This window comes from Sarcophilus harrisii, chromosome 3 (assembly GCF_902635505.1).
Source record: "Sarcophilus harrisii chromosome 3, mSarHar1.11, whole genome shotgun sequence".
Classification (NCBI taxonomy): Eukaryota; Metazoa; Chordata; class Mammalia; order Dasyuromorphia; family Dasyuridae; genus Sarcophilus; species Sarcophilus harrisii.
The window spans coordinates 56,665,912-56,690,976 of NC_045428.1; the positions used below are offsets into that span (position 1 = coordinate 56,665,912).

Genomic DNA, 25,065 nt, shown 5'->3' on the forward strand with positions numbered 1-25,065 from the left:
CTTGGCTCTTTTCAACAATGAGGTGATTCAGGACAATTCCAATAGACCTGTGATGGAAAGAGCCATCTGTGTCCAGAAAGAAAACTATGGGGACTGAATGTGAATAACAACATAGTATTTTCACTTTTTTGTTGTTTGCTTGCTTGGTTTTTTTTCCTTTTTGATATGATTTTTTCATGAAGTATGATGCTTGTGGAAATATGTTTAGAAGAATTGTACATGTTTAATCTGTGTTGGATTACTTGGTGTCTGGGGGAGGGGAGAAAGTGGAAAGGGAGGAAGAAGAGTATGGAGTTTTGCTCGGGTGAATGGTGAAAACTAACTTTGCATATATTTTGAAGAATAAAAAGCTATTATTGGGGGGAAAAAACTTCATCAAAAATCGAAGATGCCAAGGTCATCCACTGTATCCCGGGGCCATTACCAGTTATTCTGACTTTTGTCTTTGATGACTCTGAAAAAGAGAGTAAGGCTGACTATTTTTTGTGCAATTCTGCCTTGTTTAAATGCAATTCACGCAGTAGTTATTACATCATTAGTGATGTTTTTTTGGGTTCTCTCAAAAATGAAGAGCAAAAATAAAATGAAGGGCAAACAACAAGTGTAGGTCAGGAATGATGGTAAAATGAAATATCTCTTCCCTCAAGGACTTTGCATTACAATTATTTATACATATACATATTTATACATATCAGCAAATATAAAATATGGAATAGAAGATTAGCAAAAGCTTTAAGAGGTGCCATTCACGCTGTGCTTTGAAGGTAGCCAGGGTTGCTAAGTGGCAGAGCTGTGAAGGGAGTGAACTCCAGGTAGAAGGAACAGCTTGAGAAAAGCTACAGGGATGATGAGAGGGAATGTCACAAGTTATCCAGTTTGGGTGGCAGACAGTATAATGGAGAGTAATATTTATTAAGCCTGGAAACTTAGATTGGTGCCAGGTTATGAAGGATTTTAAATTCAAAGAAGTATGAATTTCATCCTAGAGGAAACAAGGAGCAGCCTGACTTCTCACCAAATTCTCCTTAATAGCTTTATCTGTTTGGGAAATACGGTGTAGTGCAAAAGAGCTTTGACTCAAAAGACTCAGAAGAGCTGGCTTCCAATCCTTGCTCTGTTAGATATTGGGAAGGAATTTTGGCCAGTCATTTTTCTAGGTTAAAAATAAAGCTTTTCCTGGGTAATCCGGTGTAGTTTACATGTATTTACTAATTAGTTTTTATATACTAAAATAAAATGAAGAGCAAGTTTAAGAATCATGAGTGACTTTTCAGTCATTCATTCAACATGCAAATACTATGTATTTGTACATTTTAAAATATTATTCTGAGAAGGAATACCAGACACTAAAGGGGTCCAAGACACAAAAAAGGCTAAGAATGTCCATTCTCCTGATCTATAAGAATGTCCATTCTCCTGATCTAGAGTGAAATAGGAACTTTAAAAATCATCTAATTAAACCCCCCTTTTGTAGAAAACTGAGGCCAAGAGAAATTAAGTGACTTTTTGATAATTATACATAGTTTTGGGGATACTGAATTATCACTTCTTTGTTACAGGTAAGTCCTGGTATGGAAAGGAATTGTGGTATTAGTGGGAAAGAACCCTAAAATAGGAGTCACAGGACCAGAATCCGGGATCACTGTTTACCCTTTGACTGATTTTGAACAAGTCACTTAAGTCTCCAGTGCCTTGGTTTCCTTACCTGTACAATGAAGGAATTGGGCTAGGTAGCCTCTAAGTTAGTCTTTTCCAACTCTAAAGCTATGGTTTAATGGCGCTTCTTTCACTCACAAAGAAGACCAATCTGTTTCATTACTTCCAAGCTTGAAGAGGTGGGAGGAACTAGGTGGTTATTTACCCCCACTCAGTATGTGACCTTCGGTCTCATTTCCTCACCTGCCAAAAAAAGGGGCTGGACTAAATTACTTATAAGATTCCTTCCAGCAGCAAATCTATGATTCTAAGTGTCAAAGGAAGGGCTTAAACCTAGATCTTACTGTTACCTTCACTCTGCCCATCCGCATCTCCAACATTGTAACTTATGTTCTGCCTCTCACTTTTGCTAGGGAAAAAGGGTTGTGAAAAATAATATCAGTGATTTGCATAAAAGAGCGTTTTATTTATATCTTGACTTCTTGTTTTGATTCTTATCATAACAAAATAATCAAGTCTCTAGGGAGAGACTCCTCCTTTTTTATTGGGCTCTCCTACAGTGTAGGGGCTGATTAATGAGATGGGCCAACTTGTTGTTTCAAGTTATTGATTTTTCTTTTACTCTCCATCTGCTAAAACCTCGCTAGAACCACAGCTGATCAAGGGGTGGCCTGATCTCCACCTTGACTTTGTCTGCTCAGTAGTGACTCTGAAAAGAACCCTGGATGCCTCAGAGATTTTAGGTGATCTGTAAATCCTACCACCATCACCAAAGCAAACCAATTGACAAAAGACTCCTCTCACTTGGGTTGCTTGTCATTCTTGCTTTTTCTGCCTCTCTTTTTTCTCCTTCAAAGCCTACCCAGAAGGTTCATTCTAACTGCTTTGTTTCATCTCTGTTAAAAGGGGTCCAGAAAGGCTTGGGAAAGTGACGCTGTTTTGCCTGAGGCACCAAACAACCCCTAGTGACTATCCTGCCTTTAGAATTCTGGCTGCCACTGAGCTGTAACATAATTTAAACTTAGAGAAGAGACCCTAAGAATTGACTGTCACCTCCTAATTTTGCTGATTACAAAGTAAGGCCCAGATTGAAGAGATGTTCTCATGGTCACACAACTAAATAGGGACAGAACCAGGATCCCAATCCCTGCATCTTGAATTCCCAGGTCCACCCCTCCTTTCACCACAGGACCCTTACTAAGATGGTATCTCACAAGCAGGAGCTGATTTCTCCCTGCAGCCACTTCCTTTGTCAGATGCATAAACTGTAGATCACAGGAACAAAAACTTAGGAACCCACATCCTGTGGCTTAGCTTTTAATGAGATGCTAAACATTACCTTATCAAAAGATCTTTTGATAGAACCTTGCTCCTCCTTCTCCTGCTGTTTCTTAAACCTATATGTCCTCATTTCCTTTCAACATTTGCAAGCTGTTAAACTAAACTTAAATTAATATTTGGGGCTATTACACATAAAACATGGCAGAAAAAGTCACATTGAAATTTACTAATTTACTCTGACATTATCCTTTTCCTGTTTGGGGGTCTCCTCTTGACCCATCTCTTTTTCTCTCCTGTCTCTCCTCTCTATGTATCTCTCCTCTCTCTCTTCTCCTCTGCTCCCTCTCTTCTTCTCTCCCATCTTTTTTGTCTTTCAGTCTCTGTGTCTGTCTCGCTGTTTCTATCTCTGTCTCTGTGTATGTGTGTGTCTACATGTCTCCATGTGTCTCTCTAGCTCTATTTCTTTGTCTCTCTACCTGTTTCTCTCTGAATCACTATGTCTGTCTGTCTCTGTCTCCATCTGTTTATCTTTCTATCCTCCTCCCTACCTCTCTCCTTAAAAGACTGCCATTTTTTTTGTTTGGAAAGCAATTTGTGATTGTCATAAGCTCTTTTTAACTTGAAAGGTTTAGGGTATGTGGGTGGTTAGTTCTTTGCAGCATATAAAAACAAGACACACACACACACATACACACACCCCAAAATAAAACCATGTACAGAAATGTGCCATTTATTCATTCTTCAACATGATTAGGGAATGAGCTGTTCTACATAACTGAATTTTCCAGGTAACTAAAGCTTATTTCTTCAAGTACAAAAACTTTTTTAAAAAACACAGTTTGTACTGAAACTTTTCTAAAAATAAATGACTCACTCCCCTGCTTCCTTAGTAGTGTATAATGAACATAATTTAACCTGTTATTAATGACTCAGTCATTATTATGACCATCTATCTTCCCACAGAGAAGGCACTTAATACTTACTTGGAGAAGTAGTTTGTTGATATAGAAATAAGCATTTAACTGGCACTAGGGGAAACTGGGTTCAAAGCCTGCTTATAAATGAGGTAATGTCACTTAAACCTCTAGATACCTCCCTACCTCTTTACCCCCAACTTGAAATATGGAATTCAAATCCTGCCTCATTTATATACTAGCTCTTTCCAGGCCCTGGTTACACTCCCTTTACTTTTCTGTCTTGAAACCTTAATGAACTAATTCAACTCTTCATTCGCTTGTCTCCTTATCCTATAACTATCCATATGCTGCCAAGCTTTTGTTGTGGATTGCTGCCACCATCCGCTGCAGTTACTTTCATCCATAGGCTTCCAAATGAAGCCACACAAAATCATGAAACCATATTAATTGGAACTGCTACAAATTTTACCTTGTGCTGTATTATGTTAATAACTGGGCCTATTCAACTGTCAACTTGATCTTCTTTAAGTGAAAGTGAAAGATTCGATAATGCCTCCTTATTACCTCCAGCATCAAATGTAAAATTTCTGCATTTGCTGTTCAAAGTCCTTCATAATCTTCTTACATCTCATACTCTCCCCCAACTCTTTGTCTAGTGAAATTGGCCTCCTCAAACCAGTCATTCTGTCTCCCAAATTCTCCTCATTGTCACTATCTCTCATGCCTGGAATTCTCTCACTCATCATCTCTACTTCCTGGCTTCCTTGGCTTACTTCAAGTCCCAGGTAAAACCTTACCTTCTAAACAAAGTCTTTCCCAACTTTCTCAATTTTAATGCCTTTCCTCTGTTAATTATTTCCTATTTATCTTGTTTCCAACTTGTTCATACATATTTGTTTGCTATTAGGGATTGTAAGCTCCTCTTTTTTATCCCTAGAATTACCATAGTGCCTAGCACTTAGCAGGCACTTAATAAATGATTATTGATTGACTGATTAATAATAGGAACATAATAAATATTATTGGCTGAGTACTGGTTGTGTGATCCTGGGCAAGTCACTTAACTTCTCTCAGCCTCAGTTTTCTCATCTTGGTGGTTTATTTGCTAAAAGAACAAATAAAATTATAGATGTAAAGTGATTTCAACAATATACATAAATCTAGTTATCATTAATAATGATTAATCTGATCCTGTGAATTGTTTGTTGATTTTAATGTTAATAATTTTCATATAATATGCAGTAAAAATTTCAGGGCATTCTTTTTTGCTCATGTCCTGAAATCTTAATCTGCTTTCAGAGTACATATCCTTCTTTCAAGTTTATCTGACATCCCTTACCCTCAGATTGTTGGCTGCCCCTTCTGGTTGCTGACAGGGGGCCTCTATCTAGTTACCCTGTGTTCTTTATTTTGAGAGTTTCTTCTGGTACTTTATCAGGACATGAAGGTAACCTTGGGATCTCAAAGCTAGTCTGTGGAGCAAAAGCTTTAGCAAGGTCACCAGTATTAAAAGCCTAAACCTAGTGAGAAATATCTTAGGACTATCCTAGCTAAGGTTGACAGATAGTGCAGCCATAACTCTCAAAGACCATCTGTTAAGTGTAGAAGTCACCACCATCTGTTTCAGAGGAGGGAGTACAGGCACTCCTTGTACACTGTACATTGGCTGGTAATTTAATAGGCTGGCAAACAACCTTAGTTTAAAATTTTACGACTTTACTCAAAAGGTTTTTTTTGGTTGTTGTTTTGTTTTTTTGCAGGCTAGGAAGTCAAATAACTAAGTTTGTTAGAACATTGCCTAAAATAAGGGTATCTAGTCCCTGAGTCAGAACCCAAAGGACTCCCTTGAGTCTAATGTGGGAGTTTTAATGCAAAAACTTTGTTATTATTGATTTTATTTGTAAAAACAATGTTGGTTTCAAAGATCTCTTTTGCCCCTTACTTACTAGTTCTTGGTCATGATCTGGATAAATAACATTCATTTCAGTGAGAACTTACCACATTATTCCCAACCTAACACAGAAACTCATAGTAAAAAAAAATATAAATAAGGCAAAGAATCAAGTACCTTGGCTAAGGTCACAAAGGGATCCAGCCTCAAAAGTTCAGAGCACAGTGTCCTGACTCTCTCATTCTCTCCCTGACCCATTAGGTCTCCTTCCCTGAGTCATAAGAACTCAAGAAGAAAGAAAAGAAAAGATGTTTGAGTATAGGATGAGAATGATTTCTGAATCAATACCATGGGGAAGAAATAGAATGAACAATGATTTGAAATGCTCTTAGGTATTTTCTTTTCTGACTCACCAAGACAGAATTACTAAGAAAATGTTATAACAATGGAACATTTAAATGATTCAAACAAATGGCAGTATACTTCTAAGAAGGAATGGGTTGAAAAAGATGTTGGAGAGACCTAGGAAAGATAATTTCCTGAGCACAACTGAAATGAGTAACTAGCAGAGGAATACTACTTAATCTGTTTCAGAACAGTCTTCATGTCAGAGTTATGAAGTTGAAAACAAAGGGTACATTAGCAACTGAACCTCGGGTCTTAAGGTGAGGGAACAATGCAACGAATTTCCACAATGATTAATGGACAGCTCAATAAAATATCCACACAAGGAAACCTTAGAAAGATGAAGCTACTGTAATTAAGTGAAGCGAAAAAATGAGATAAAGGAACAAAATTGAAATAAACACCACCCTACCCCTCAAATCATGAGTGTAAAGAAAAAGAGTAGAGAGTTCAAAATGAAAATGTTTCAGACCAGGCTTTCTGAATGAAACAAGAATTCACAGGTATTAATAATTCCATGTAGGAAAGCAATAGAAAAGAAAATGACACAATCATCCTCTACCCCACCTGCACAAAGAGGCATTATGGATAGAATATCAAACCTAATGGGTCAGGAAGAACTGTATTCAAATTCAACCTCTGACCCTTAACTCTAAGTCTCAACTAAAATGTACCATGGGAATATTTCTTGCCACACAGAGTTTTTGTGAAAATTAAATGAGATAATCAGTACTTTGCAAAGTTAAAAAGTGCTCAATTAATGTCAGCTGTTAATGAACATAAGTGAAGATACTAAATCCAGACCAGTCCTTTCCTTTGCATCTGAGAACAATGATATTAATGTCATATGTGTAAAATGGCTATCATTTGGTAGCTTGATTTGTCCCTGAATGAATTATTATCATCTAGCCCAATGTCCCCACTTTATTGGTTTATTAGTTAAGGGAGGTTCAGAGAGACTGCAGGGCTTCAGAAAGTCATACAACTAATTAGCTAACTTGTGTCTTACAAACTAGGAAAAATTTAAGCAGAGACTTTCTGGTACATTTTCAACCTAGATAGTAGAATGATTTTTGTTGTTTTTATAACAATTCTTGGCAGCTAGAAATTTGAAAAAGAACTGAAATTTATATCTGTAGATTAGAGTAACTATTCTAATAATATCAGAAATACTAAAAGTATTGAATGTATACAAGAAATAATTGGTGTCTACCCAATGTGAGCAATCACCTATCCAAGGACAAATCAAACTATTAAATTAAGTGTCATTTATACCATTATCTGCTTTTGTAATTTAATTTTTATATTCAGTTTCAAATTATCTCCATTCCTCCACCCTATCCCCACCCCTTTGAGAAGGTAAAAATAAGATACCCATTATGCATATGAAGCCATTACCATCATTATCCATGAATTCCACTGGACAAACTTTTGAGAGCTTCCACATCTAAGAAATGGCCAAAGACTTTGAGTAGAGGCTCGAATATATAAATATAACCTCTGCACATAATTAAAATTTTCAAACGTTTGACACACAATCTTAGAGCTGGAAACCATCTTAAAAGTCAACTGCACCAAACTCTAACCTGAAGCTTGTTCTTGTCTCTTGAAGTTACCAGATCATAGATAGTGATGGAAGGAGGAAGTTCAGGGGTCATCTAGGACAATATTTTCAATTTTTTAGGTAAGGAAAATAAGTCTCAGAGCGGCAAGTCATGTAGTCAGCATTTCACAATAAAACCAGGATTCAAACAGAAGGTTTCTGACTTCAAGGCCAGCATCCTCTTCACTAATTACTATGGCCTAGACTTGAGTGTCACTTGAATTGACCCTGGCATCAGGAGCAGTTTTATCTCCAAACAACTGTTACCTATAAGTAGTTTCTGAGTTAATGCAACTATCAGTTACTCCATGGCTAAAGAATATAAATGAATCTTATCACTATTGAATACAATTCAATTATAATCAATATATATATATATATATATATATATATATAACCAAGATTCTCCTCAATTCAATAGATATTCAGTGTTTTAAAGGATGCTATCAAGTTTTACAATATTTAATTTATAAATTTTCTTAGTAACAGAATAGAACCAAAAAACTTTAGAGTTCAATTTTGGAGACCAGTTAAGTCAACCACATCATTTTATCAATGAGGAAAATCCCTCCATTTTGGTAAGTGTTAAGTGATATAATCTGGAAGTAGTAGGACTAACTCATGCCATATCTAGTGAATAGAGAAGAAGAAGGGAAAAATTATTCTTCAAGAAGTACTTCATAATCTTTTCCTAGAAGGACTTCTCTGAACTCCAAAGTTTGCTCTCCTAATTCTTTATATCTAGGACTTTGCAATTCAGTTTCTCTAAGACTCAACAGGCCCTGGAAAAAAGAGCTTTATGTGATCCAAATTAAAACAAGATCACAATTCCTGGGAAGCCATGCTTATACCATATCAAATATCCTACACAGAATTTATATTTAACTACTGGTTATGGAAGTCCCATCATCATGGAGCCATGTTACATTAACATCTACTTCCAAATGTTCCTATTTCAGATGATTCTGTGTTAATTTTTTAAAAGATTTTTTTGGATGAGGTCCAAGACTGTTTCAAAAGTTTGGTCCAACAGTTCAGACAATAAAACCAACCGGATGAAAATTATCTCAGGTCCAGATTATGATATATTTACTGTTGGTTGACAACCAATTCACTTAGAACATCAGTACATCTATCAGGAGACTAATATATTTGTGATGCTGATCTGTCCATAAGGAATGGTGAAAGGCATATATATTTTATATATATATATATATATATATTTTATAGACTTTTCTTTTTTCTACTTTTTCTTTTCTATGGATTTTCCAACTCTTCATGATCAACTTGCAAAGATCCAAGGATGTGAAAGCCCACTGTTACTAATTTTTTTTTGAGTTCTGTGTGCAAAATGACATCTCAACAATGATCATTTTTCCATATTTCAATTTTGTTTCAAACACATCTTTGTTTTCAAAAAGCAAAAGCAGTGAAGAATGATGTTGAGTTTAAATGTTAAAGAATCTATTTCTTCCCAAAATTTCATGAGTTTCCTTTGTCATTCCCAGTCTCAAAACTCACATCTTCCAATAAGCTCCCCTTTACCCATAAGTCCCTTAAAGGATCCTATTTAAGAGTTTCTTGAAACTAACTCCCAACCCGTGGTGAGCATAAAGGGTTGTGTAGGATACAGAATATCACACAGAGTGAACATAACAAATGTTAATAACAGATTTGATTGTTTTCTTCCTTAGTTAAGACAGCATGTACTGAGGTCATTTTTACTGCTGTCAAGCAACCCATTTGTTATCACAAAGCTTTGTCAGTAGACTTGGAATGGAAAAAAGGGAGAACAAGAAATATCATCCCTTTAACGCTTTGTCATTATATTTGTGGAAGATTTGGGAGGTGAAGAGGGTAGCAATTTTCACCTTTAAGTGTTATATAAATGCTACCTATTACTAGGGCAGTTAGGTCATGCATTAGATAGAATCAGGAAGACCTGAATTCAAATCCTCACTTAAACACTTACTTAGCTGGGCGACCCTGGGAAAATCCCTTGTCCTTTCTCAGCCTCAGTTTCCTTACCTGTAAAATGGGAATAAATAGTATTTACTTCATTGGCTTGTTAGGAGATAATATATGTGAAGCACTTTATAAAATCTTAAAGTACTGTATAAATGAAGGCTATTATTATAAATACTATTAAATGGAAAGAACAACCACCACAAAAAATTGCAAATATATGTTATGAAACAACAAAGAATAAGCATGATCCCAAAGAAGTGAGAACCAGAGGCCCCTGGATATGGAACATTGCCTGTATTTTCAACCTTTTTTTCAAACATTGGATAATTTTGCCGCATTTTTTTCTTTTTCTTTTATAAAAAGTCTATTATGTAGGATGGTTCTCTGTGGTAGAGAAGGGGAGGGATGACAGAGAAATTCAGGTAATGTAAAAACAAAAGATAGCTTTAAACAATCTATGGACAAAAAAACACTACCATGCACCTTGTCCAGTGGTCCTTATTTTTCTATTTTAAAAAAGGCCAGTACAAGTGAATGATCCCAAATACTGCTATATGATGGACTAGTAGGGAAAGGGATGCCAGTCACTGTATGAGATAAATTCCTTTGTTCACATGATCTTGTGGAAGCATCCAGGTCTTAATTTCCACAGAGGTACCACTATACAACAACTAGTCTCAGGAAAACTGAGATGGTTAGCCATATCAGATCCAGGTTAGGTCAGTTCAACCTCCTACCATATATCTCCAAGTCATCTAAGTTCTTGTACAAAAAAAGATATGAAACAGTTCTTCCCTCAAGGAGGTTGCATCTTAATTAGAGAAGCCAGGTACATATATAAGTAAACACAAACACAAACACACACACATACACACACACACACACACACACACACACACAGAGACACACTGGATATATCAGGAATCCTCAGCAAAGCCATGAGGCAATAGATTGTCACACACTTTATAGTATGAAAGGTGATGTTGATTTCATTATCAACCCCTTAGAAAGAGATGAGGGAGGGTAGGAATGAAAGGATTGAAAAAAAGACATCTACATGATAATTTTGTTCTATGTTCGAAAGGAATAGCAAGTTATATGTAGAAGATTTTCAGTTTCATATATAATCATATTTTATAACGTATTATGTTACAGATAACATTTGTTTTATTCCTTAAATATGTGTTAATGTAATAAAAAAAGAAAAGAAAAAAGAGATAGAAGGAAACTAAAAAAAAAAAAGTACATGATGGCAGATATCCATCCTTTGTCCTGCCTGGTGACTGAGGCAGGGATTTGTGGACTCTTGGGGTTAGGCTGGCTATAGAAAGAGACGGCATGTGCTCATCTTTAACTAGATCAGTTTCTCCCCAGGACTCTGAAGAAATTATTTCCCTCAGCCTGTGGAGAGAGGAAGTTCAGAAGAGTCCTTTTTTCCTGGACTAGTGAAAGAAGCATCTATCATCTTTGCTACTGTTAAGTATGTTACAATTTTGTGCAATGGTTTTCTTCCTGTACTGAGAATTCTGGAGATATGTTCATTGTGTATGTATATACATACAAGCATTTTTGTTTATTCATATGTGTACACATTGTCTCTCTTTTTAGTATGCAATATCCTTGAGGAGAGGAACTGCTTTGTTATCTCTGGTCTGGATAGTTCATCTCTCTTGGCGGAGATCACCAATATAAGAATTGTATTTGCTACTGGCTCATTAAGCTAATGCTAACTTCCTTTCATTGAGGCATTAGCAGATGAGAACAGGCTAACATCCTTCAGGAATTGTTTTGTGTATGACAGCCAGATCTGCTGACTATGACCCCTTGCTTTGTGCATCTCTCACTTAGCATTTACTGTGATGATTCTTTATGTCAAAGTTTGAGTGTTTAAGCCTTTGGGCAGTTATATATTTCTTTTTTTAATTGTTCTTAAATTTTTTGACATTCTTTTTTTAAATTTGAGTTCCAAATTTTCTCCCTCTCTCCCCTTCTCCACCCAAGCAATATGGCAAACAATATGATATCAGTTGTCAGCTAGGATGTGTTTATGTTGTTGACAGTTACTCTAACTTAGTATCTGTGTCATCATTTCCTCCTCTCTGAAAAAGTGAGAAAATAGTCTTTCTAGTATATCAGCACCTTCTAGACTATGGGTTTCAGTGTGACATGGTAGAAGGAGTCCCAGATTTGGAGAATAAAAACTTGGCCTGAAGTCCCAGCTTTGCCATTCACTATGGCATTTATAACCTTGAGCAAGAAACTTTCCATCACTCTAGGTCTGCGCTTCCTTAGCTGTAAAAATAAGACTTTAAATGATCTCAAAGGTACTCTTTCCAGATCAAATTCTCCAGTTTTCTGTTTTTGTAATATGCAACAAATATGTTTTTAAAGTCTTTTGGTGGTAATATATTTCTTTTTAATTGTTATTAATTTTTTGACATTCCTTTTTTAAAATTTGAGCTCCACATTCTCTCCTTCCTCCCCACCTGAGCATTTTGGCAAGCAATATGATATCAATTAAACATGTGATATCATGTGAAATGTTTCCATATCAACAATATTGTAAAGAAATGTAAGAAGAGTAAAGAAAATAAAAAAATTATACTTCAGTTTGTACTTAGAATTCATCAATTCTCTCTCGGGGTAGATAGTATGTTTCATTATGGGTCCTTTAGAGTTGTCTTGGATTGTCGTATTGATTGAAGTAACTAACTCTATCACAGTTGATCACCATTGCAGTTTTGCTGTTATCCTGTACAATGATATCCTGATTCTATAAGTGACTATATATTTCAAAAAAGCCCAAGGAAAAAGATAGTTTCCTAAGTTCATTAAAAAGGTCACAACAATTCTCGATTTGGCATAGGATTAAATACTTTTTTATTATAACTTAAAATACAGTTATCACTATGAATTTCATACCTATTTTTCAATGCTTTGTGTACATTTTTCCTCATGTGAGTTTTACAATACCACTTATGTTACAAAATGGCCAATAATTTGAACTTGATTTGGGGGAGAAGGGGTGACATTTTTTCTATTCAGAAGATAAGCATTGATATTCCAGCACTATCATCCTAATTTGGTGTCTTTTTTATTCATTGAGCTTTTCTGAAAAGCAATAACCATGAGATGATAGGATTCTCAAGGAATGACATCTTTAGAAAAATAATTAAACAAAAAACAGCTACATACAAAACCCTTCTATCTCCCAGCAAGATTAAGTGTGAGTTCCTTACAGGCCAAGGGAAAGTTTATGAAAATAGTATCCATGTAGACTGAGATATCTTAGTCACCTCCCCAAAAGACTTTGGTAACTACCAAAATAAGTATCTGCAAAAGCCAGCACAAGAGGTTAGCCAAATTCAGAAGGAAGTGGGCTGGGAATGGAGTTTGGAATGTGAGTCTGTCCCAAAGCTGCCAACCATATGGTGTGTGTGGCCAAGGAGTCTCCTTCAGCTCTGCAACAGATGAGACTGTTAAAATAGATAGGCAATCCTAACAACAGCACAGGAGATCACTTTGGCATGGCTTTTTTCCCAGATATACATCTAGGATGGAAAGGAAAGCCAGGGGTCATACAGAAGTATGTTGAGGGACAACAATATATATTGTAAAATTATATTGAGATTTTAAATATAGAGAGAAAAATGGCTCTTCTGGCTACAGATGCATGAACATGTTTTTGTTTTGTTTTTGGCCTATATCCGGGACTTTATAAGGAATTTCTAGAGAAAGAAATCTTTCCACAATGGACTTAAATAATTTATAGTCATAGAGAGTTTTCTGGAACACTGAAAAAATAAGTAACTTGTTTAGAGTCACACAGCTACTAGTGTCAGAAATAAAACTTGAGTCTGTCTTCCAATTCTAAAGATAGCTTTCTATATACTATGCATACCATCTTGTGAATATGTATACATGGAAAATAATTGAAAGCAAACATGTATGTTTTTACATATAGGTTGATAAGTATAATATAAATTTATATACTAATGCATGAATTTGACAGAGAGAGATAAACAGAAATAGAAATGATAGAAATAGAGATAGGCATATTATTTCATTGGGAACTTGCAGTAAGAAAACTTTCTCTCCCAATGTTGTTTTTCAGTGCTGTCTGATTCTTTGTGCCCCATGGTTTTCTAGGCAAAGATACTAGAGTGGTTTGCCTTCTCCAACCCATTTTATAGATCAGGAACTGAAGCAGAAAGGATTAGGTGACTTGGACAGGATCACTCAACTAGTAAGAGTGTCTGAGGCTGGATTTGAACTTAAGAAGATATGTTTTTTCTGACTCTGGACCTAGAATTATATCCACTATGCCATCTAGTGGTCCAATGCTCATCAGCAAATGTTTTGCTCTATTTTCTTAGAGAGATATATAGAGCATTGAATGATTTAACAATTACAGTCTATGTATAAGAGATAGCACTGATTATTCAATTCTATCTAACTCTAAGGCCAGCTCTCTTTATCTATAGTATCTCTCTGAGTGTGTGTATAGGGAAATGTAGAGATAAATGTATGTGTTTGCATATAAGGTTTTGTATATGTATATGCTATTATGTTTCTATATATGTATGTATGCACATGTATTGTAAGTTTATTAATATGTGTACAAATGTGTACACAAATGAGTACACAATTCATTTGTACAATATATCTACTAACCCACAACCTTACTGTGAGCTGTCCTCAGTTGCTCTGAAATACAAGTGGTTTAGATAAACACCAAGATTCTCTGAGAAATCTCTAAGGGAGCTAGTCTCATATTTGCCAGCAGTGTAAGGTTTTTTTTCCTTCTTTTTCCAGGCACGCAGAATAAGTTTGCTCAAAACAGACAGAGGAAAAAAACACTGGCAGCAAGTGCCTAATGTCTCAGAGAATATGTTTTCCTTCTCTGGCAAGCATACCCATGAGCATTATACTGTGTTGTGACAAATTAGTGAGCAATTAATGCCTAATCAAGTACAGCACAAGATGCTTGTGGAGAAGAGGCAGCAAATTGTAGAGCTCTATTTGCTGTACCTTATCGTAGAATGGGCCTTGTCCCAAAGTTCATATAGGAGCATCCACTTTGAAGAGAAGTTTGCATAGGATGTTTTCTTTTTGTTTGTTTGTTTTGCTATTCCACAGCTATTAGACTATAGTGCATCCTTAATAAATGTTTGAAGAATTGAATTGAATTGAACAGTCTCTATCAAAAATAAAAATAAAATCCACCTCCCTCCACTTTCCTTGATGCTCAGATAATCACATTGGAAAGTCAAACTAAAAGAAAGTGCCTAATGTTAAAATCCTACTGAGAATTCTTACCTTTCTTTGCATGTAAGCAAAATCCATTTTCTGTGAGATATTTTTAGTTCGAACTTCCTCTGATGCCCTATTATCTTACAGTGTACCATTAGGTCTTGAGACCATTCCAAGAAGGTCATGTGATTTCTAAGCATCTCTTTAACTGCCTTCTGAGTGACTAGTCTGACTGGAGTCAGAGTCCAAAGCTGTTAACTACCAATGGCTAGGAGTCCCTGTATCCTACGCCTGGAATAGAGTTGGGACCTAAAAGGTGCTTTTAGAGTTTCCTTTCCTCACAAGTCACTTCATTTAGCTCAAGCCCAGATCTCATTAGTAGAAATCCTTTTTGATCTCTCCACCCTCGTCCCCACCCCGGATTAATATGAAAATGTAATGGTCTGCAAAACTCCATGTGTGGGAACAGAACAACCATGCCATTGAGAGGCAACGTTAGTAAGGATTTCTTCAGAGAATTGGGTACAAGGCTCTGTGTCTCAGATGACACCATTGAATTGCCCTAACATGTCATGCAAAGTGCATCCCTTTAATCACTTAATAAGTGGAGTTGTAGCAAAGATTCCTCTTGCAAAAAGGTTTTTTATTTCAATTCAATATTTCTACTCTTATTATCAATGCTAATCTTATTATTGGTGTCAGTCCTTCTCACTTTTCTATACACATATGTTATCTTAGAGCCAGACTTTTATGTTGTTTTATTTACATTATATCTGATTGGGAGGGGAGGAGGTTGTAATGTGTTGAGATCCATGAACTTGAGACTTATAATCCATCTTCATAATGTACAGGAAGCCTAGTCTCCTGAGTGAGTTGAGGAAACACTCTCCCAGCAAAACGCACTCATATTTCTGAGTGTGTTTCATTTCAGTGGATCAAATCTTTCCTATCTCTGCATCCAAGCTACTCAGTTGTGATCAGATGATCAGGACCCACGGAAGCGATTGGAGAGCTGGCTGACTGCAGCTGCAATGTAGGCTGTTTGCAGGGACAAGGAGCCACTGTTGTTTTTTTTTTTTTTCAAACATAGCATAAACATAGAAGTTATTTTGTAGGCTCCAGGATGCAGCGATGGGCTGCGCTGCCAGTATTGTTCTATTACAAGCCTTTCGTTCTGTGGTACAGAGGAACTGTCCACACATTTGCCGGCGACGCCAAGAAGAGCCATCACATGAAATTCTGCCTCTGGATAGTGAGGACGAAATAAGCAGACCCAGGACCCTCATCATCATGGTAGAGTATGCTTCACTCTTTGGCTTCAGGTCACTTAATAGTTCCTGTCTATGGGATAAATGGTTGAAGTTGTTGGGTGTATTGTTCTGGTTTGGTTTGGTTTTCTGTAGATCCAAGAAGTATAGTCTGGATGATTGGTTCCTGTGAATGACTGTTTGAGTAGTATTCAGAAACTCTTGTTCAACCCAGTTGAAATCTGTCTGTTACCCAATTAGGTTATAGCTGTGGACAATTGGAAACTCTGCTCTGTTTAGCTTTCTAAAACCCATGTTTAACTGTCATTCAGAAAAAGCATTTCAAAGTTGAAGTTAATTAAATGCTTTTTATTCTATGCTTTGAGTTTTAAGGAATAAATAAATAGAAATTTAATGATTTGTATTTCAGCAATGTAAAAGCCTGAATGTGGTCAATTTTATCATTAGGTGTAGCATAGCTTCAAGTGAGTTTTTAATTATGATTTGGTGGTTTAAAAATACACACTTTTTCTCTTTAATCATGAGTGTTTTCAGAATAAAGAGTGGATCCTTTAATAAAATTATGATCAAGTTTCTTATTGATCCTTGATCCTTTTTGGGAAAACTGTCTTTACAATAAACTTGTTTTTAGATATGGTATTAGATACTTGTTCCTTGTCACCTGTTTTACCTTCTCCCTACGTCAAATTCCTTAAGATTCTCTTTGGTGTGAATTATAGAATCCTTCTTCTTGCTTCTAAGTTTCTTTATATTGAGGGAGACATAAAAATCTGCTTAGTCACTGAAATTCCACACCAGGATATAGCGTCTTTATTAAAGTTTCCAAAATTGGGGAGAAACATTGAAGTCTGAATGGTTTTGTATAGTAGACATTTTTTCTCTCATATATCAAATGTGTGTCATATAGTGAATGAAAAATCCCTGTTTGCCCAGAATTCTTTAGTTAAAGGTGTTTTTACTTGATTTGTGCCTCTGAATGACAGAGAGGTTATTAAACAACATCCCTCAACTAGTTCTTCTTAAAAATCTGATGTGCAATACTTAGATGAGTTAAAAAAAAAAAAAACTTAAGTCTATTCTGTTCTCACTACTGCTTCTCAAATAGCTAACTCTGCTAAGATGAACTGATTTCATACTGATAACTTCAAACTTGTCGCAGCTCATATCAGTGAAGTCCTTTGAAGATTGACAAGTAATATGTGGCAATTTAGGTCATTCAGAGGCATGCATATATTTGTTCCACAAATCCTGCTTTAAATCTGATGATAACAGGATGAACTTTGTCCATTTCTGCAGGGCTGTACCTCCAACTTGTTATGTCTGTCACCTGAACAAGTAGCCTTTTGTTCTCCTTTTTGTTGTTGTTATTGTTGCTGTATTAATTAAATCAATCTTTAAAAAATCAACAACAAATTATCAGCATGCAATATGAAAAACCATCAAAGCCTCTCTCTTGGCCTTGCTAAAATAAGAAAGTAATTCAAACATAACAAGGAAATACATTAGGAAAATTGGCAGCTCTCCTAAAGAAAATACTTTTCATGATAGAATTTTAAAGAGAAGAAACTTAGTAAAATCTATTCTAAATTCAGTTCAACAAATATTTATCAATGCAGGTTGTATTCAAGGCCTTTTGCTATGGACTGGAGATAAAAGATAAAAATTACACAGTCCCTTCCTTCAGGAAGCTTATAGTCTACTGCCCAGTGGTAGAAAACCTTTAAGACACAGTTATACAAAAAGAGGAACAGTAAAAAAGCAATCAATTCATCAGCTAGTATTAATTAACTACCTACCATGTGCTAAGAACTATATTAGAAATTGATTATACTAAAACAAAAAATAGAAAAAGTCTTATTCTCGAAGAGTTTACATTCCATTAGAGGAGAAATAATATATGACAGGAGTTTGTTGAGTAAGGGAGAGAGTTGGTTAGATTTGCACTTAAAGAAATTCACAATGTTAAATATGTTTATGGTAAGCATGAGGAAAAACAAAAGGATATTAACAACTAAGGGAAGATTTCCTTAGGAGATGGTACATGATTCTTGAGAGAAGCCAAGGATGCTACAAGGAAATGCCTTTTCTCTCCATTAAGTAATAGTAGATTTAAAGTACAGAAAATTGGTTGCATTGTTAGAAGTTGCTATCAATTGGTTTTTGTTTACCTGTTTTTTTTCTTATTATAAGGGAAGATTTAATAAGGAGAGAATTTCTGAGAAGTGATTGTGTTGTTTAAAAGAACATCAACAAAGATTTTTTTTAAATGCCAAGAAAATGAAGTAATGGAAAAAGCTTTAACTTTTGATCTCTAGTTATTTCAAATGAAAATCATTTTGCTAATTTTCATCTATGCAGCAAAACATTTTCATTAATTAAATTAGAGTGTCCGATGGGGGATTAAATACTTGTTCTTATCAGAAAATGCATTAGAATTTTGCTGGGGGCTAGATAGAATGAGCTAACCCTATATAGTCTCTATATCTTAGGAACTCACAATCTAGAACTAAAGTCTTCATCATTCCTCCGCAAAATAGTTCTCCATCCTAACATCCTTATTTCAGGTAATGGAATCATTAATCTTCTAGTGACCAAGACTTGAAGCATGTTTATTCCCTTCTCTCATCCTCTATCCCTTACAATATCCAACCAGTTACTAAGATCTTGTGGATTTTTCTTTGATGATGCATCTGGACTCTTTTCACTTTATAGTCATTCTCATGTAAGTCATTCAAGGTTAAGACTGTCATATCTATAACCTAGCTTTGACTAGTCTCTTTGCCACCTATCTCTACTTTATTCAACACATTTTGAACACTGCTCCAGTGCAATATTCTTAAAACTCTTTCCTAATTATATCACTTCTATGATCACAAACCTTCAATGGCTTTCTAATACCTTCAGGATAAAGTCAGAAGTACTAAATGTGTATGCTAGATTTCATGTATCCTTAGCACCAGCCACCTGCTTTACTCATTGAATTCATCTTTCACTTTCTTCCTTGCATTATCTTTCTCTTACTATTGACTTCAATCTAAAGTGTACTTTTTCATGCCACCTACATATCCATGCTTCAACTTCCAGCTCAAGTCTGGCTTTCTCAATCTGATTTTTCCTGGATCATCTCTCTTCTCTGAATAAGTCTTGAGATCATTAGATTTAGTACTGGAAGGTATCTTGTAGAGCATTTAGCTCACACTTTTTACTTTGTAAATGAGAAATAGATTACTCCTACTGCAATCCAATGTTTATTCTCACTCACTCATTCATAGCTTAATTCATTCATTTACCCATCCAACAAATATTTATCAAGTATATACAATCTACCCTGAACTGGGCTAGGTATCAATTGTTAATTGTTAATAATTTGCTTGTTTCATTTATTTTTTCCACCAACATTCATTTCTTTCATTGTTATTTGACTCTTACAATGATATTTAAAAGTTTATAATTATGTCTTGGGTCTCCAAGTAGATTTTTGGCATCTGGAGCATTGAAAAGCTTTGTATTCACCATGTTAATCATGGTAAATGCTTATTAAATTGACATTCCTTCTCTCCTTCACAGGATGTCCCTCACATGGTGTCCCATGCATAGTAGGTGTTCAGTAAATGTGTCAACCTAGATTGACTTAAGTCAGTGATATTGACATGTCCACCTGCAAACCAATGCAACTCTTGATTGAGCCCATCAGCTGCAATGTACTGAGGCAAACTAAGGAGATAGCCTTTCATCTTATGGAACTGTCACATTCATATCTCCTTATACAATCTGGCAGCCAAACCAAGGTCCCCCAGATGCAAGATGGACAGTGGGATGAGAAGATACTAGCCCCCAGTGAGGGCTATTGACTAATTGTCTATAAAGTTCCTAAATTGAGGGAGCTTTACAGTCCACTCTTTGAGCCAGTTAGATTAAAACAGAGAACTACTTTGCTAGAAATCATGGAGTATCAGAACCCCAGCTGTGAAAACTCTAATGTTCCTCAGTCTAGTTCTATCATTTTCTATCATTTTATCTTTTGGATAAGGAAATTGAAATAGAATACCCAACTATTTAAAACTTAAAATGTTTTAACATGTTTTAATCATATATAAATTAAATATAAATATACTTTACAAAATTTTGCAAAAACAAATATAAACAAATATAAATTAAAAACTTTAAAACATTAGAAACTTTGATGGTGTGCCTAACCCAGTGGACCAGCAGAGGAAATAAAATAGGTGACATGAGGTATAGAGTACTGGCCTGAGAAATTAGTAAGACCTTAGGTTGAATCCTGCCTTAGTAGCCTATCAGCTGTGTGACCCAGGGCAAATCACTCAATCTCTCTTGTTCTTAGATTTTTCATACCTACTGAGAAGATTGTTGTGAAAATCAAAGGAGATACACACACGCACCTATATATGTATGTATATATACATATATATACATATAAATATATATGTATGTATGTATATAAAGCATTTGGCAAACCCTTAAATGCTACATATTTTGATTATTCATTGTAGTATTAAAATCTCTTTGAGCAAAACATTTGCCTTGCTAAACAACTTTTCAGAGATACTAGCTGCTAATGCTGCTTCCAAGGAAGCGATATGTTATTTAGGAATTCTTTGGTGGCCCCAAAGCTCCAATACATATTATTTGTTGCCTTCCAGAAAAATTTTATTCTCTCATTATCCCTAAAAGGTCTTGAATTAGCTTCTCTAATACACAGAGTAAACGGCCAACCCTGGGAGTAGGGAATTTGGCTCCTGGGATTATCGGAATCAAGATTTTGTCCAGGTAATTCTCTGTCACCTAGCTTGTCTGATTCTTTCTGCAGCTCAGAAGAAATGATGGACCCAAATATCACAACTTGCCAGGACTGTAATGGAAAAAAAAAACTGAGCTAGGAGTCAGGAGAGCCAGAGCACCTTAATCCCTTCCTAATTGTTACCTTCTTGTAAAACATGACCACTGATAACCTCTTCTTGGCAAAGTGCTTTGAGAGTATTGGATAATGCAAGGTAGTGAGTGAGGCTCATGCATTGTTTATGGAAACAGAAATGTATCTCTGTCTTTGAAGGTTATATAGTTACATTGGCAGAGGTTGGTTTTCATATATGTCACATTCAATAAGGACAGGAATTGAGAGGAGCCTATAAAATAATGTAATAGGATAATAATGATGTAGGGAAGTAAAATCGCCCTCTTTTCTATGTCCTTATTTAATAATTAATTATACTAAGTTAACAAAGTTTTATTAACAGGGGAAATGAACATGGTTTGCTGTGTCCTCAATTATTTTTATATTGTATTTAGCCAACATAGCTCAGATTTTCACTTAACATTTCTATTTTCATTTTCTTATTTTGAATAGACATGATTTTTCACTTAAATATCCCTGCCTATGTTACTTTTTTCTAAATAATCTATCACACAGATGTGTCTAAGACTAAGACTAAAACTAAGAAAAATTAGAGAATTGGCTTCACACACACATGTATACTTTGAAGATTTCAGAAGAATCCTAAGTTTACATTAAAATAATAATGACTTTGACTACTTCCCTCTCCATTGGTGGCTAGAATAATTTGTTCTAATTATTCAAGTATCTTCTACTTGGGAGGCATCTACTAGAGATATAGTAACAAAAATAAATCATTTCCTCTTCCCTGTAAATATTCTAACTTCCTTACAGTCTACTTATCAAAGGTACAGGACTTAGCAACACTATTCTTCATTTTCTGGTGTTGGGGAAGTTCAGCATAATTTTAATCATTCACTTTCTGGAATTTACCAGTTTTTTTTACAAAATCAGAGATGGTATAGAAATAGAAGAATAAGAAATGCAAAAAAAAATAAGAAATACACAATAATTTCATGAAAATACTGAAACGGAAATAGAGAAAGAGAAGTTAAAAATTGCTATATTAGTGTAATCGATTGGTTTCCAGAATACAATTGGAGGGATTGGTAAGAGATAGGAGTAAGTTTCTTTAGGAACTTTTTGAGTTCACAGTTGAAAGGCAATTATAAAGCTGAAACAAGCAAGCTTGTGGTAAATATGAAGGAAATTCATTACAGCATGATTACTCAGTGTACAGATTCTAATATGGCAATGGTCAAATTTCATGTATTCTATACCCAAACGAATCATTCAGAGAAAAGTGATATCATGCATTAGTTTTTAAGATAGGTTTTAATCTTACCCCCTAGCACTTTGATGCTCCAGCAGAGTGATATTTTTATGAGAAATAAATGAATTTAAAATCTATTGAGCTTACTGTGAATGTTTTCAGGGGAGAAATGAATACAAATTACTGTCATTTTTCTACCACTTTAAGAGGATCATTTGAATGAGCTACATGGTTATTTCTGCCACCTACACAGTGTTTTTAATGAAGTTGTTTAATTGAGAGCTCAGATAAACATGAAAAATTTCCCCCTACTAGAATCATTTTGCATAATTTGTTTAATTTGGGGGAAAATATTTTATTCTTTATTCTTTAAGACCAGTTTTATGAAGTAAAAGGGAAATACACATTCAATCAGACATGCTAATCTAGTGAGTTCAGACAAATTTTTTGAGACCAAACAGTTTAAGTTTCAAATAAAATCATTTTCTCTTAAATATTTTGATTGGCAGGTCATCTAAATTTAGTCATAGATGATTTTGTACTGAAAGAAAGCCTTGCCAAGAGTCTCTCAATGGTTAGACTTTGGATCAAAAAGACAGGTTCAAGTTCTGGAATTTGCTGACTTTGTGACCCATGGACAACTGACAACCTTTCAGTGTTGCAATCAACCTCTCTAGGTTGCAGACAGATGCTGATCTCCATCAGAGGAGAGTACTTACACTGGGGCCTCCCCATAATTATAAATCAAAGGCCCAGAAAAAAATAATAAAAATAATGCAGCATTGAAATAGGATTCCATCTGAATAAAATGTCATTATTAATTCAAGTTACACTTTCAGATGTTATACTGTGTTACTTTGGAAAAGACAAAAATCTATCTCATTCTTCTTAGATATCCTTAAACATGTCAATTGACCTTTTCCAATGGAGCTTAATTTGTGCCTACTTGTTGATATTAGAGTTAATTTCCATTAAAAAAAAATGGAAATTCCAAGTCAGAAAATTTAACATGATGTTAAAATAAGCAAGATGATCAAATTCTCCTTATTCAAGCAAATTTTCCTAACTAGGATTTTTTAGAACTAATTATGTATTTATTCTTCCTTCATAGATCCTAATTGCACTTTGAAAACAATATTTTGTGTTCTTTCTGTTTTCCTTTCCTTTTCTTCAGTTCAATCAGGACTTTACAATTAGAAATTCCATGATGAATAATAGAAACCAGTTTACATTAGAAAAATAGCATTTTACAAATGAAAAATTCTGTGTAAAGGTGAGCCGTTGTCATTATTTTGTGTAAATTTATTCAATATGTTCCAATTTGCAGTGTTTTAAAATACATTTATTGATATCTTTTGTTTTATAGCAACTACATTTCCAAATATTGTGTTTGACATCTATCATTTATGACAGAATAATTTTAAACAGTTCAGCAAAACTAATACATTGAAAGATCTGATATCATGTGCAGTGATATATACCCTTTAGTCTTCCACATCTGCAAAGAAGGTAGAGAATTAGTTCTCATGCTTCTTCTCTGACGCCAAGCTTCATCTTTATAATTTTGTAGGATTCATTTTAACTTTTTGAAGGATTCATTTTCAATCTTTATTTTGTTCTTTTTTTGTATCTTGGCAACTAGGAAAACAAAGTCATGGTTCAGTGGACAGAGGGATAGAGTACTAGACTTGGAGTTAGGAAAATGTGTTTAAATATCATCTGACACACTAATTGCCTGAGCAAGCTACTTAAATCTGTTTTGCCTTCAGTTTACTCATCTGTAAAAATAGGGATAATAAAAGCATCTACCTGATAGTTATTGTCAGGATGATATAAAACAGTATATGTGAGATAATTTGTAAACCTTATATTCTGGCTACCATTGTTCCTTCTATAATTATATTGTTTTTCTGGTTCTGCTCACTCCACTTTGTATTAATTTACAGATATTTTCCCAAGCTTCTGTGTTCATCATATTCTTTGTTTCTTGAAGCATAGAAATAATAGCTGTTATATTCATGTATCATATTTATTTAGCCATGCTAAATCCATTGGCATCTACTTTGTTTCCAATCCTTTACTACTCTAAGAAATACAGCTATAAATATTTCGGATTCTCTCCTCACTCTAATACATCTTTCAACTGCATTATAGCTGCCAAAGTGATTTTCCTAAATCACCAATCTGATAATGTCACTCTTTAACTCAATAATTTCCAGCAGCTCTTTATGATTTCCAGGATTTAATACAAAAGACCATGTTTATCGTTAAAGATTTTTCACAGCTTGGCCCCTTCCTATCTTATCAGTCTTCCTATCCTTTATTCCCATCCACATACTGTGTAATCCACTTACACCGGACAATTTGCTATTCTTCACAAATCATCTCCTATCTCTGTGTCTTTGAACTGGGTGTCTCCCAGGCCTAGAAGATTTCCCTATCTTTTTACTATTTCCTGGCTTCCTTCAGGACTCAGTTTAAATCTCACCTTTAAGAGTTCTTTCTTTGTTTTCCATTCAACTCACTCACAATTGCCTTCTTTCTGATATTATCTACCCTCTATTCCATGTATATCTTACATGAATATTATTATTTACATGTTATTTCCCTTGTTAAAATGTGTGTTTCTAGAGGACAGGGATTGTGATTTTTTTTTTTGCCCTTGTGTCTCCACTGTTTACAATGCTTGGCAATT

The 25,065-nt window shown here is 35.0% G+C and overlaps 1 protein-coding gene across 9 annotated transcripts in view; it reads left to right on the forward strand.

Annotated features, from left to right (window-relative positions):
• The window catches only part of DOCK10 (dedicator of cytokinesis 10), a 335,847-nt gene that overhangs the window by 61,310 nt on the left and 249,472 nt on the right, over positions 1 to 25,065 (forward strand). For 5 of the 9 annotated variants that reach the window (XM_031957952.1, XM_031957953.1, XM_031957959.1 and 2 more), the window contains exon 1: positions 14,320 to 16,267. The exons of 2 other annotated variants lie outside the window; for them this stretch is intronic. In XM_031957952.1, the coding sequence (XP_031813812.1) occupies positions 16,106 to 16,267 (162 nt within the window). In that variant the 5' untranslated portion in view covers positions 14,320 to 16,105. Of the gene's footprint in view, positions 1 to 14,319; positions 16,268 to 25,065 lie in introns of those variants that run through there. 2 more of the 9 variants (XM_031957954.1, XM_023500795.2) reach the window with 1 other exon arrangement.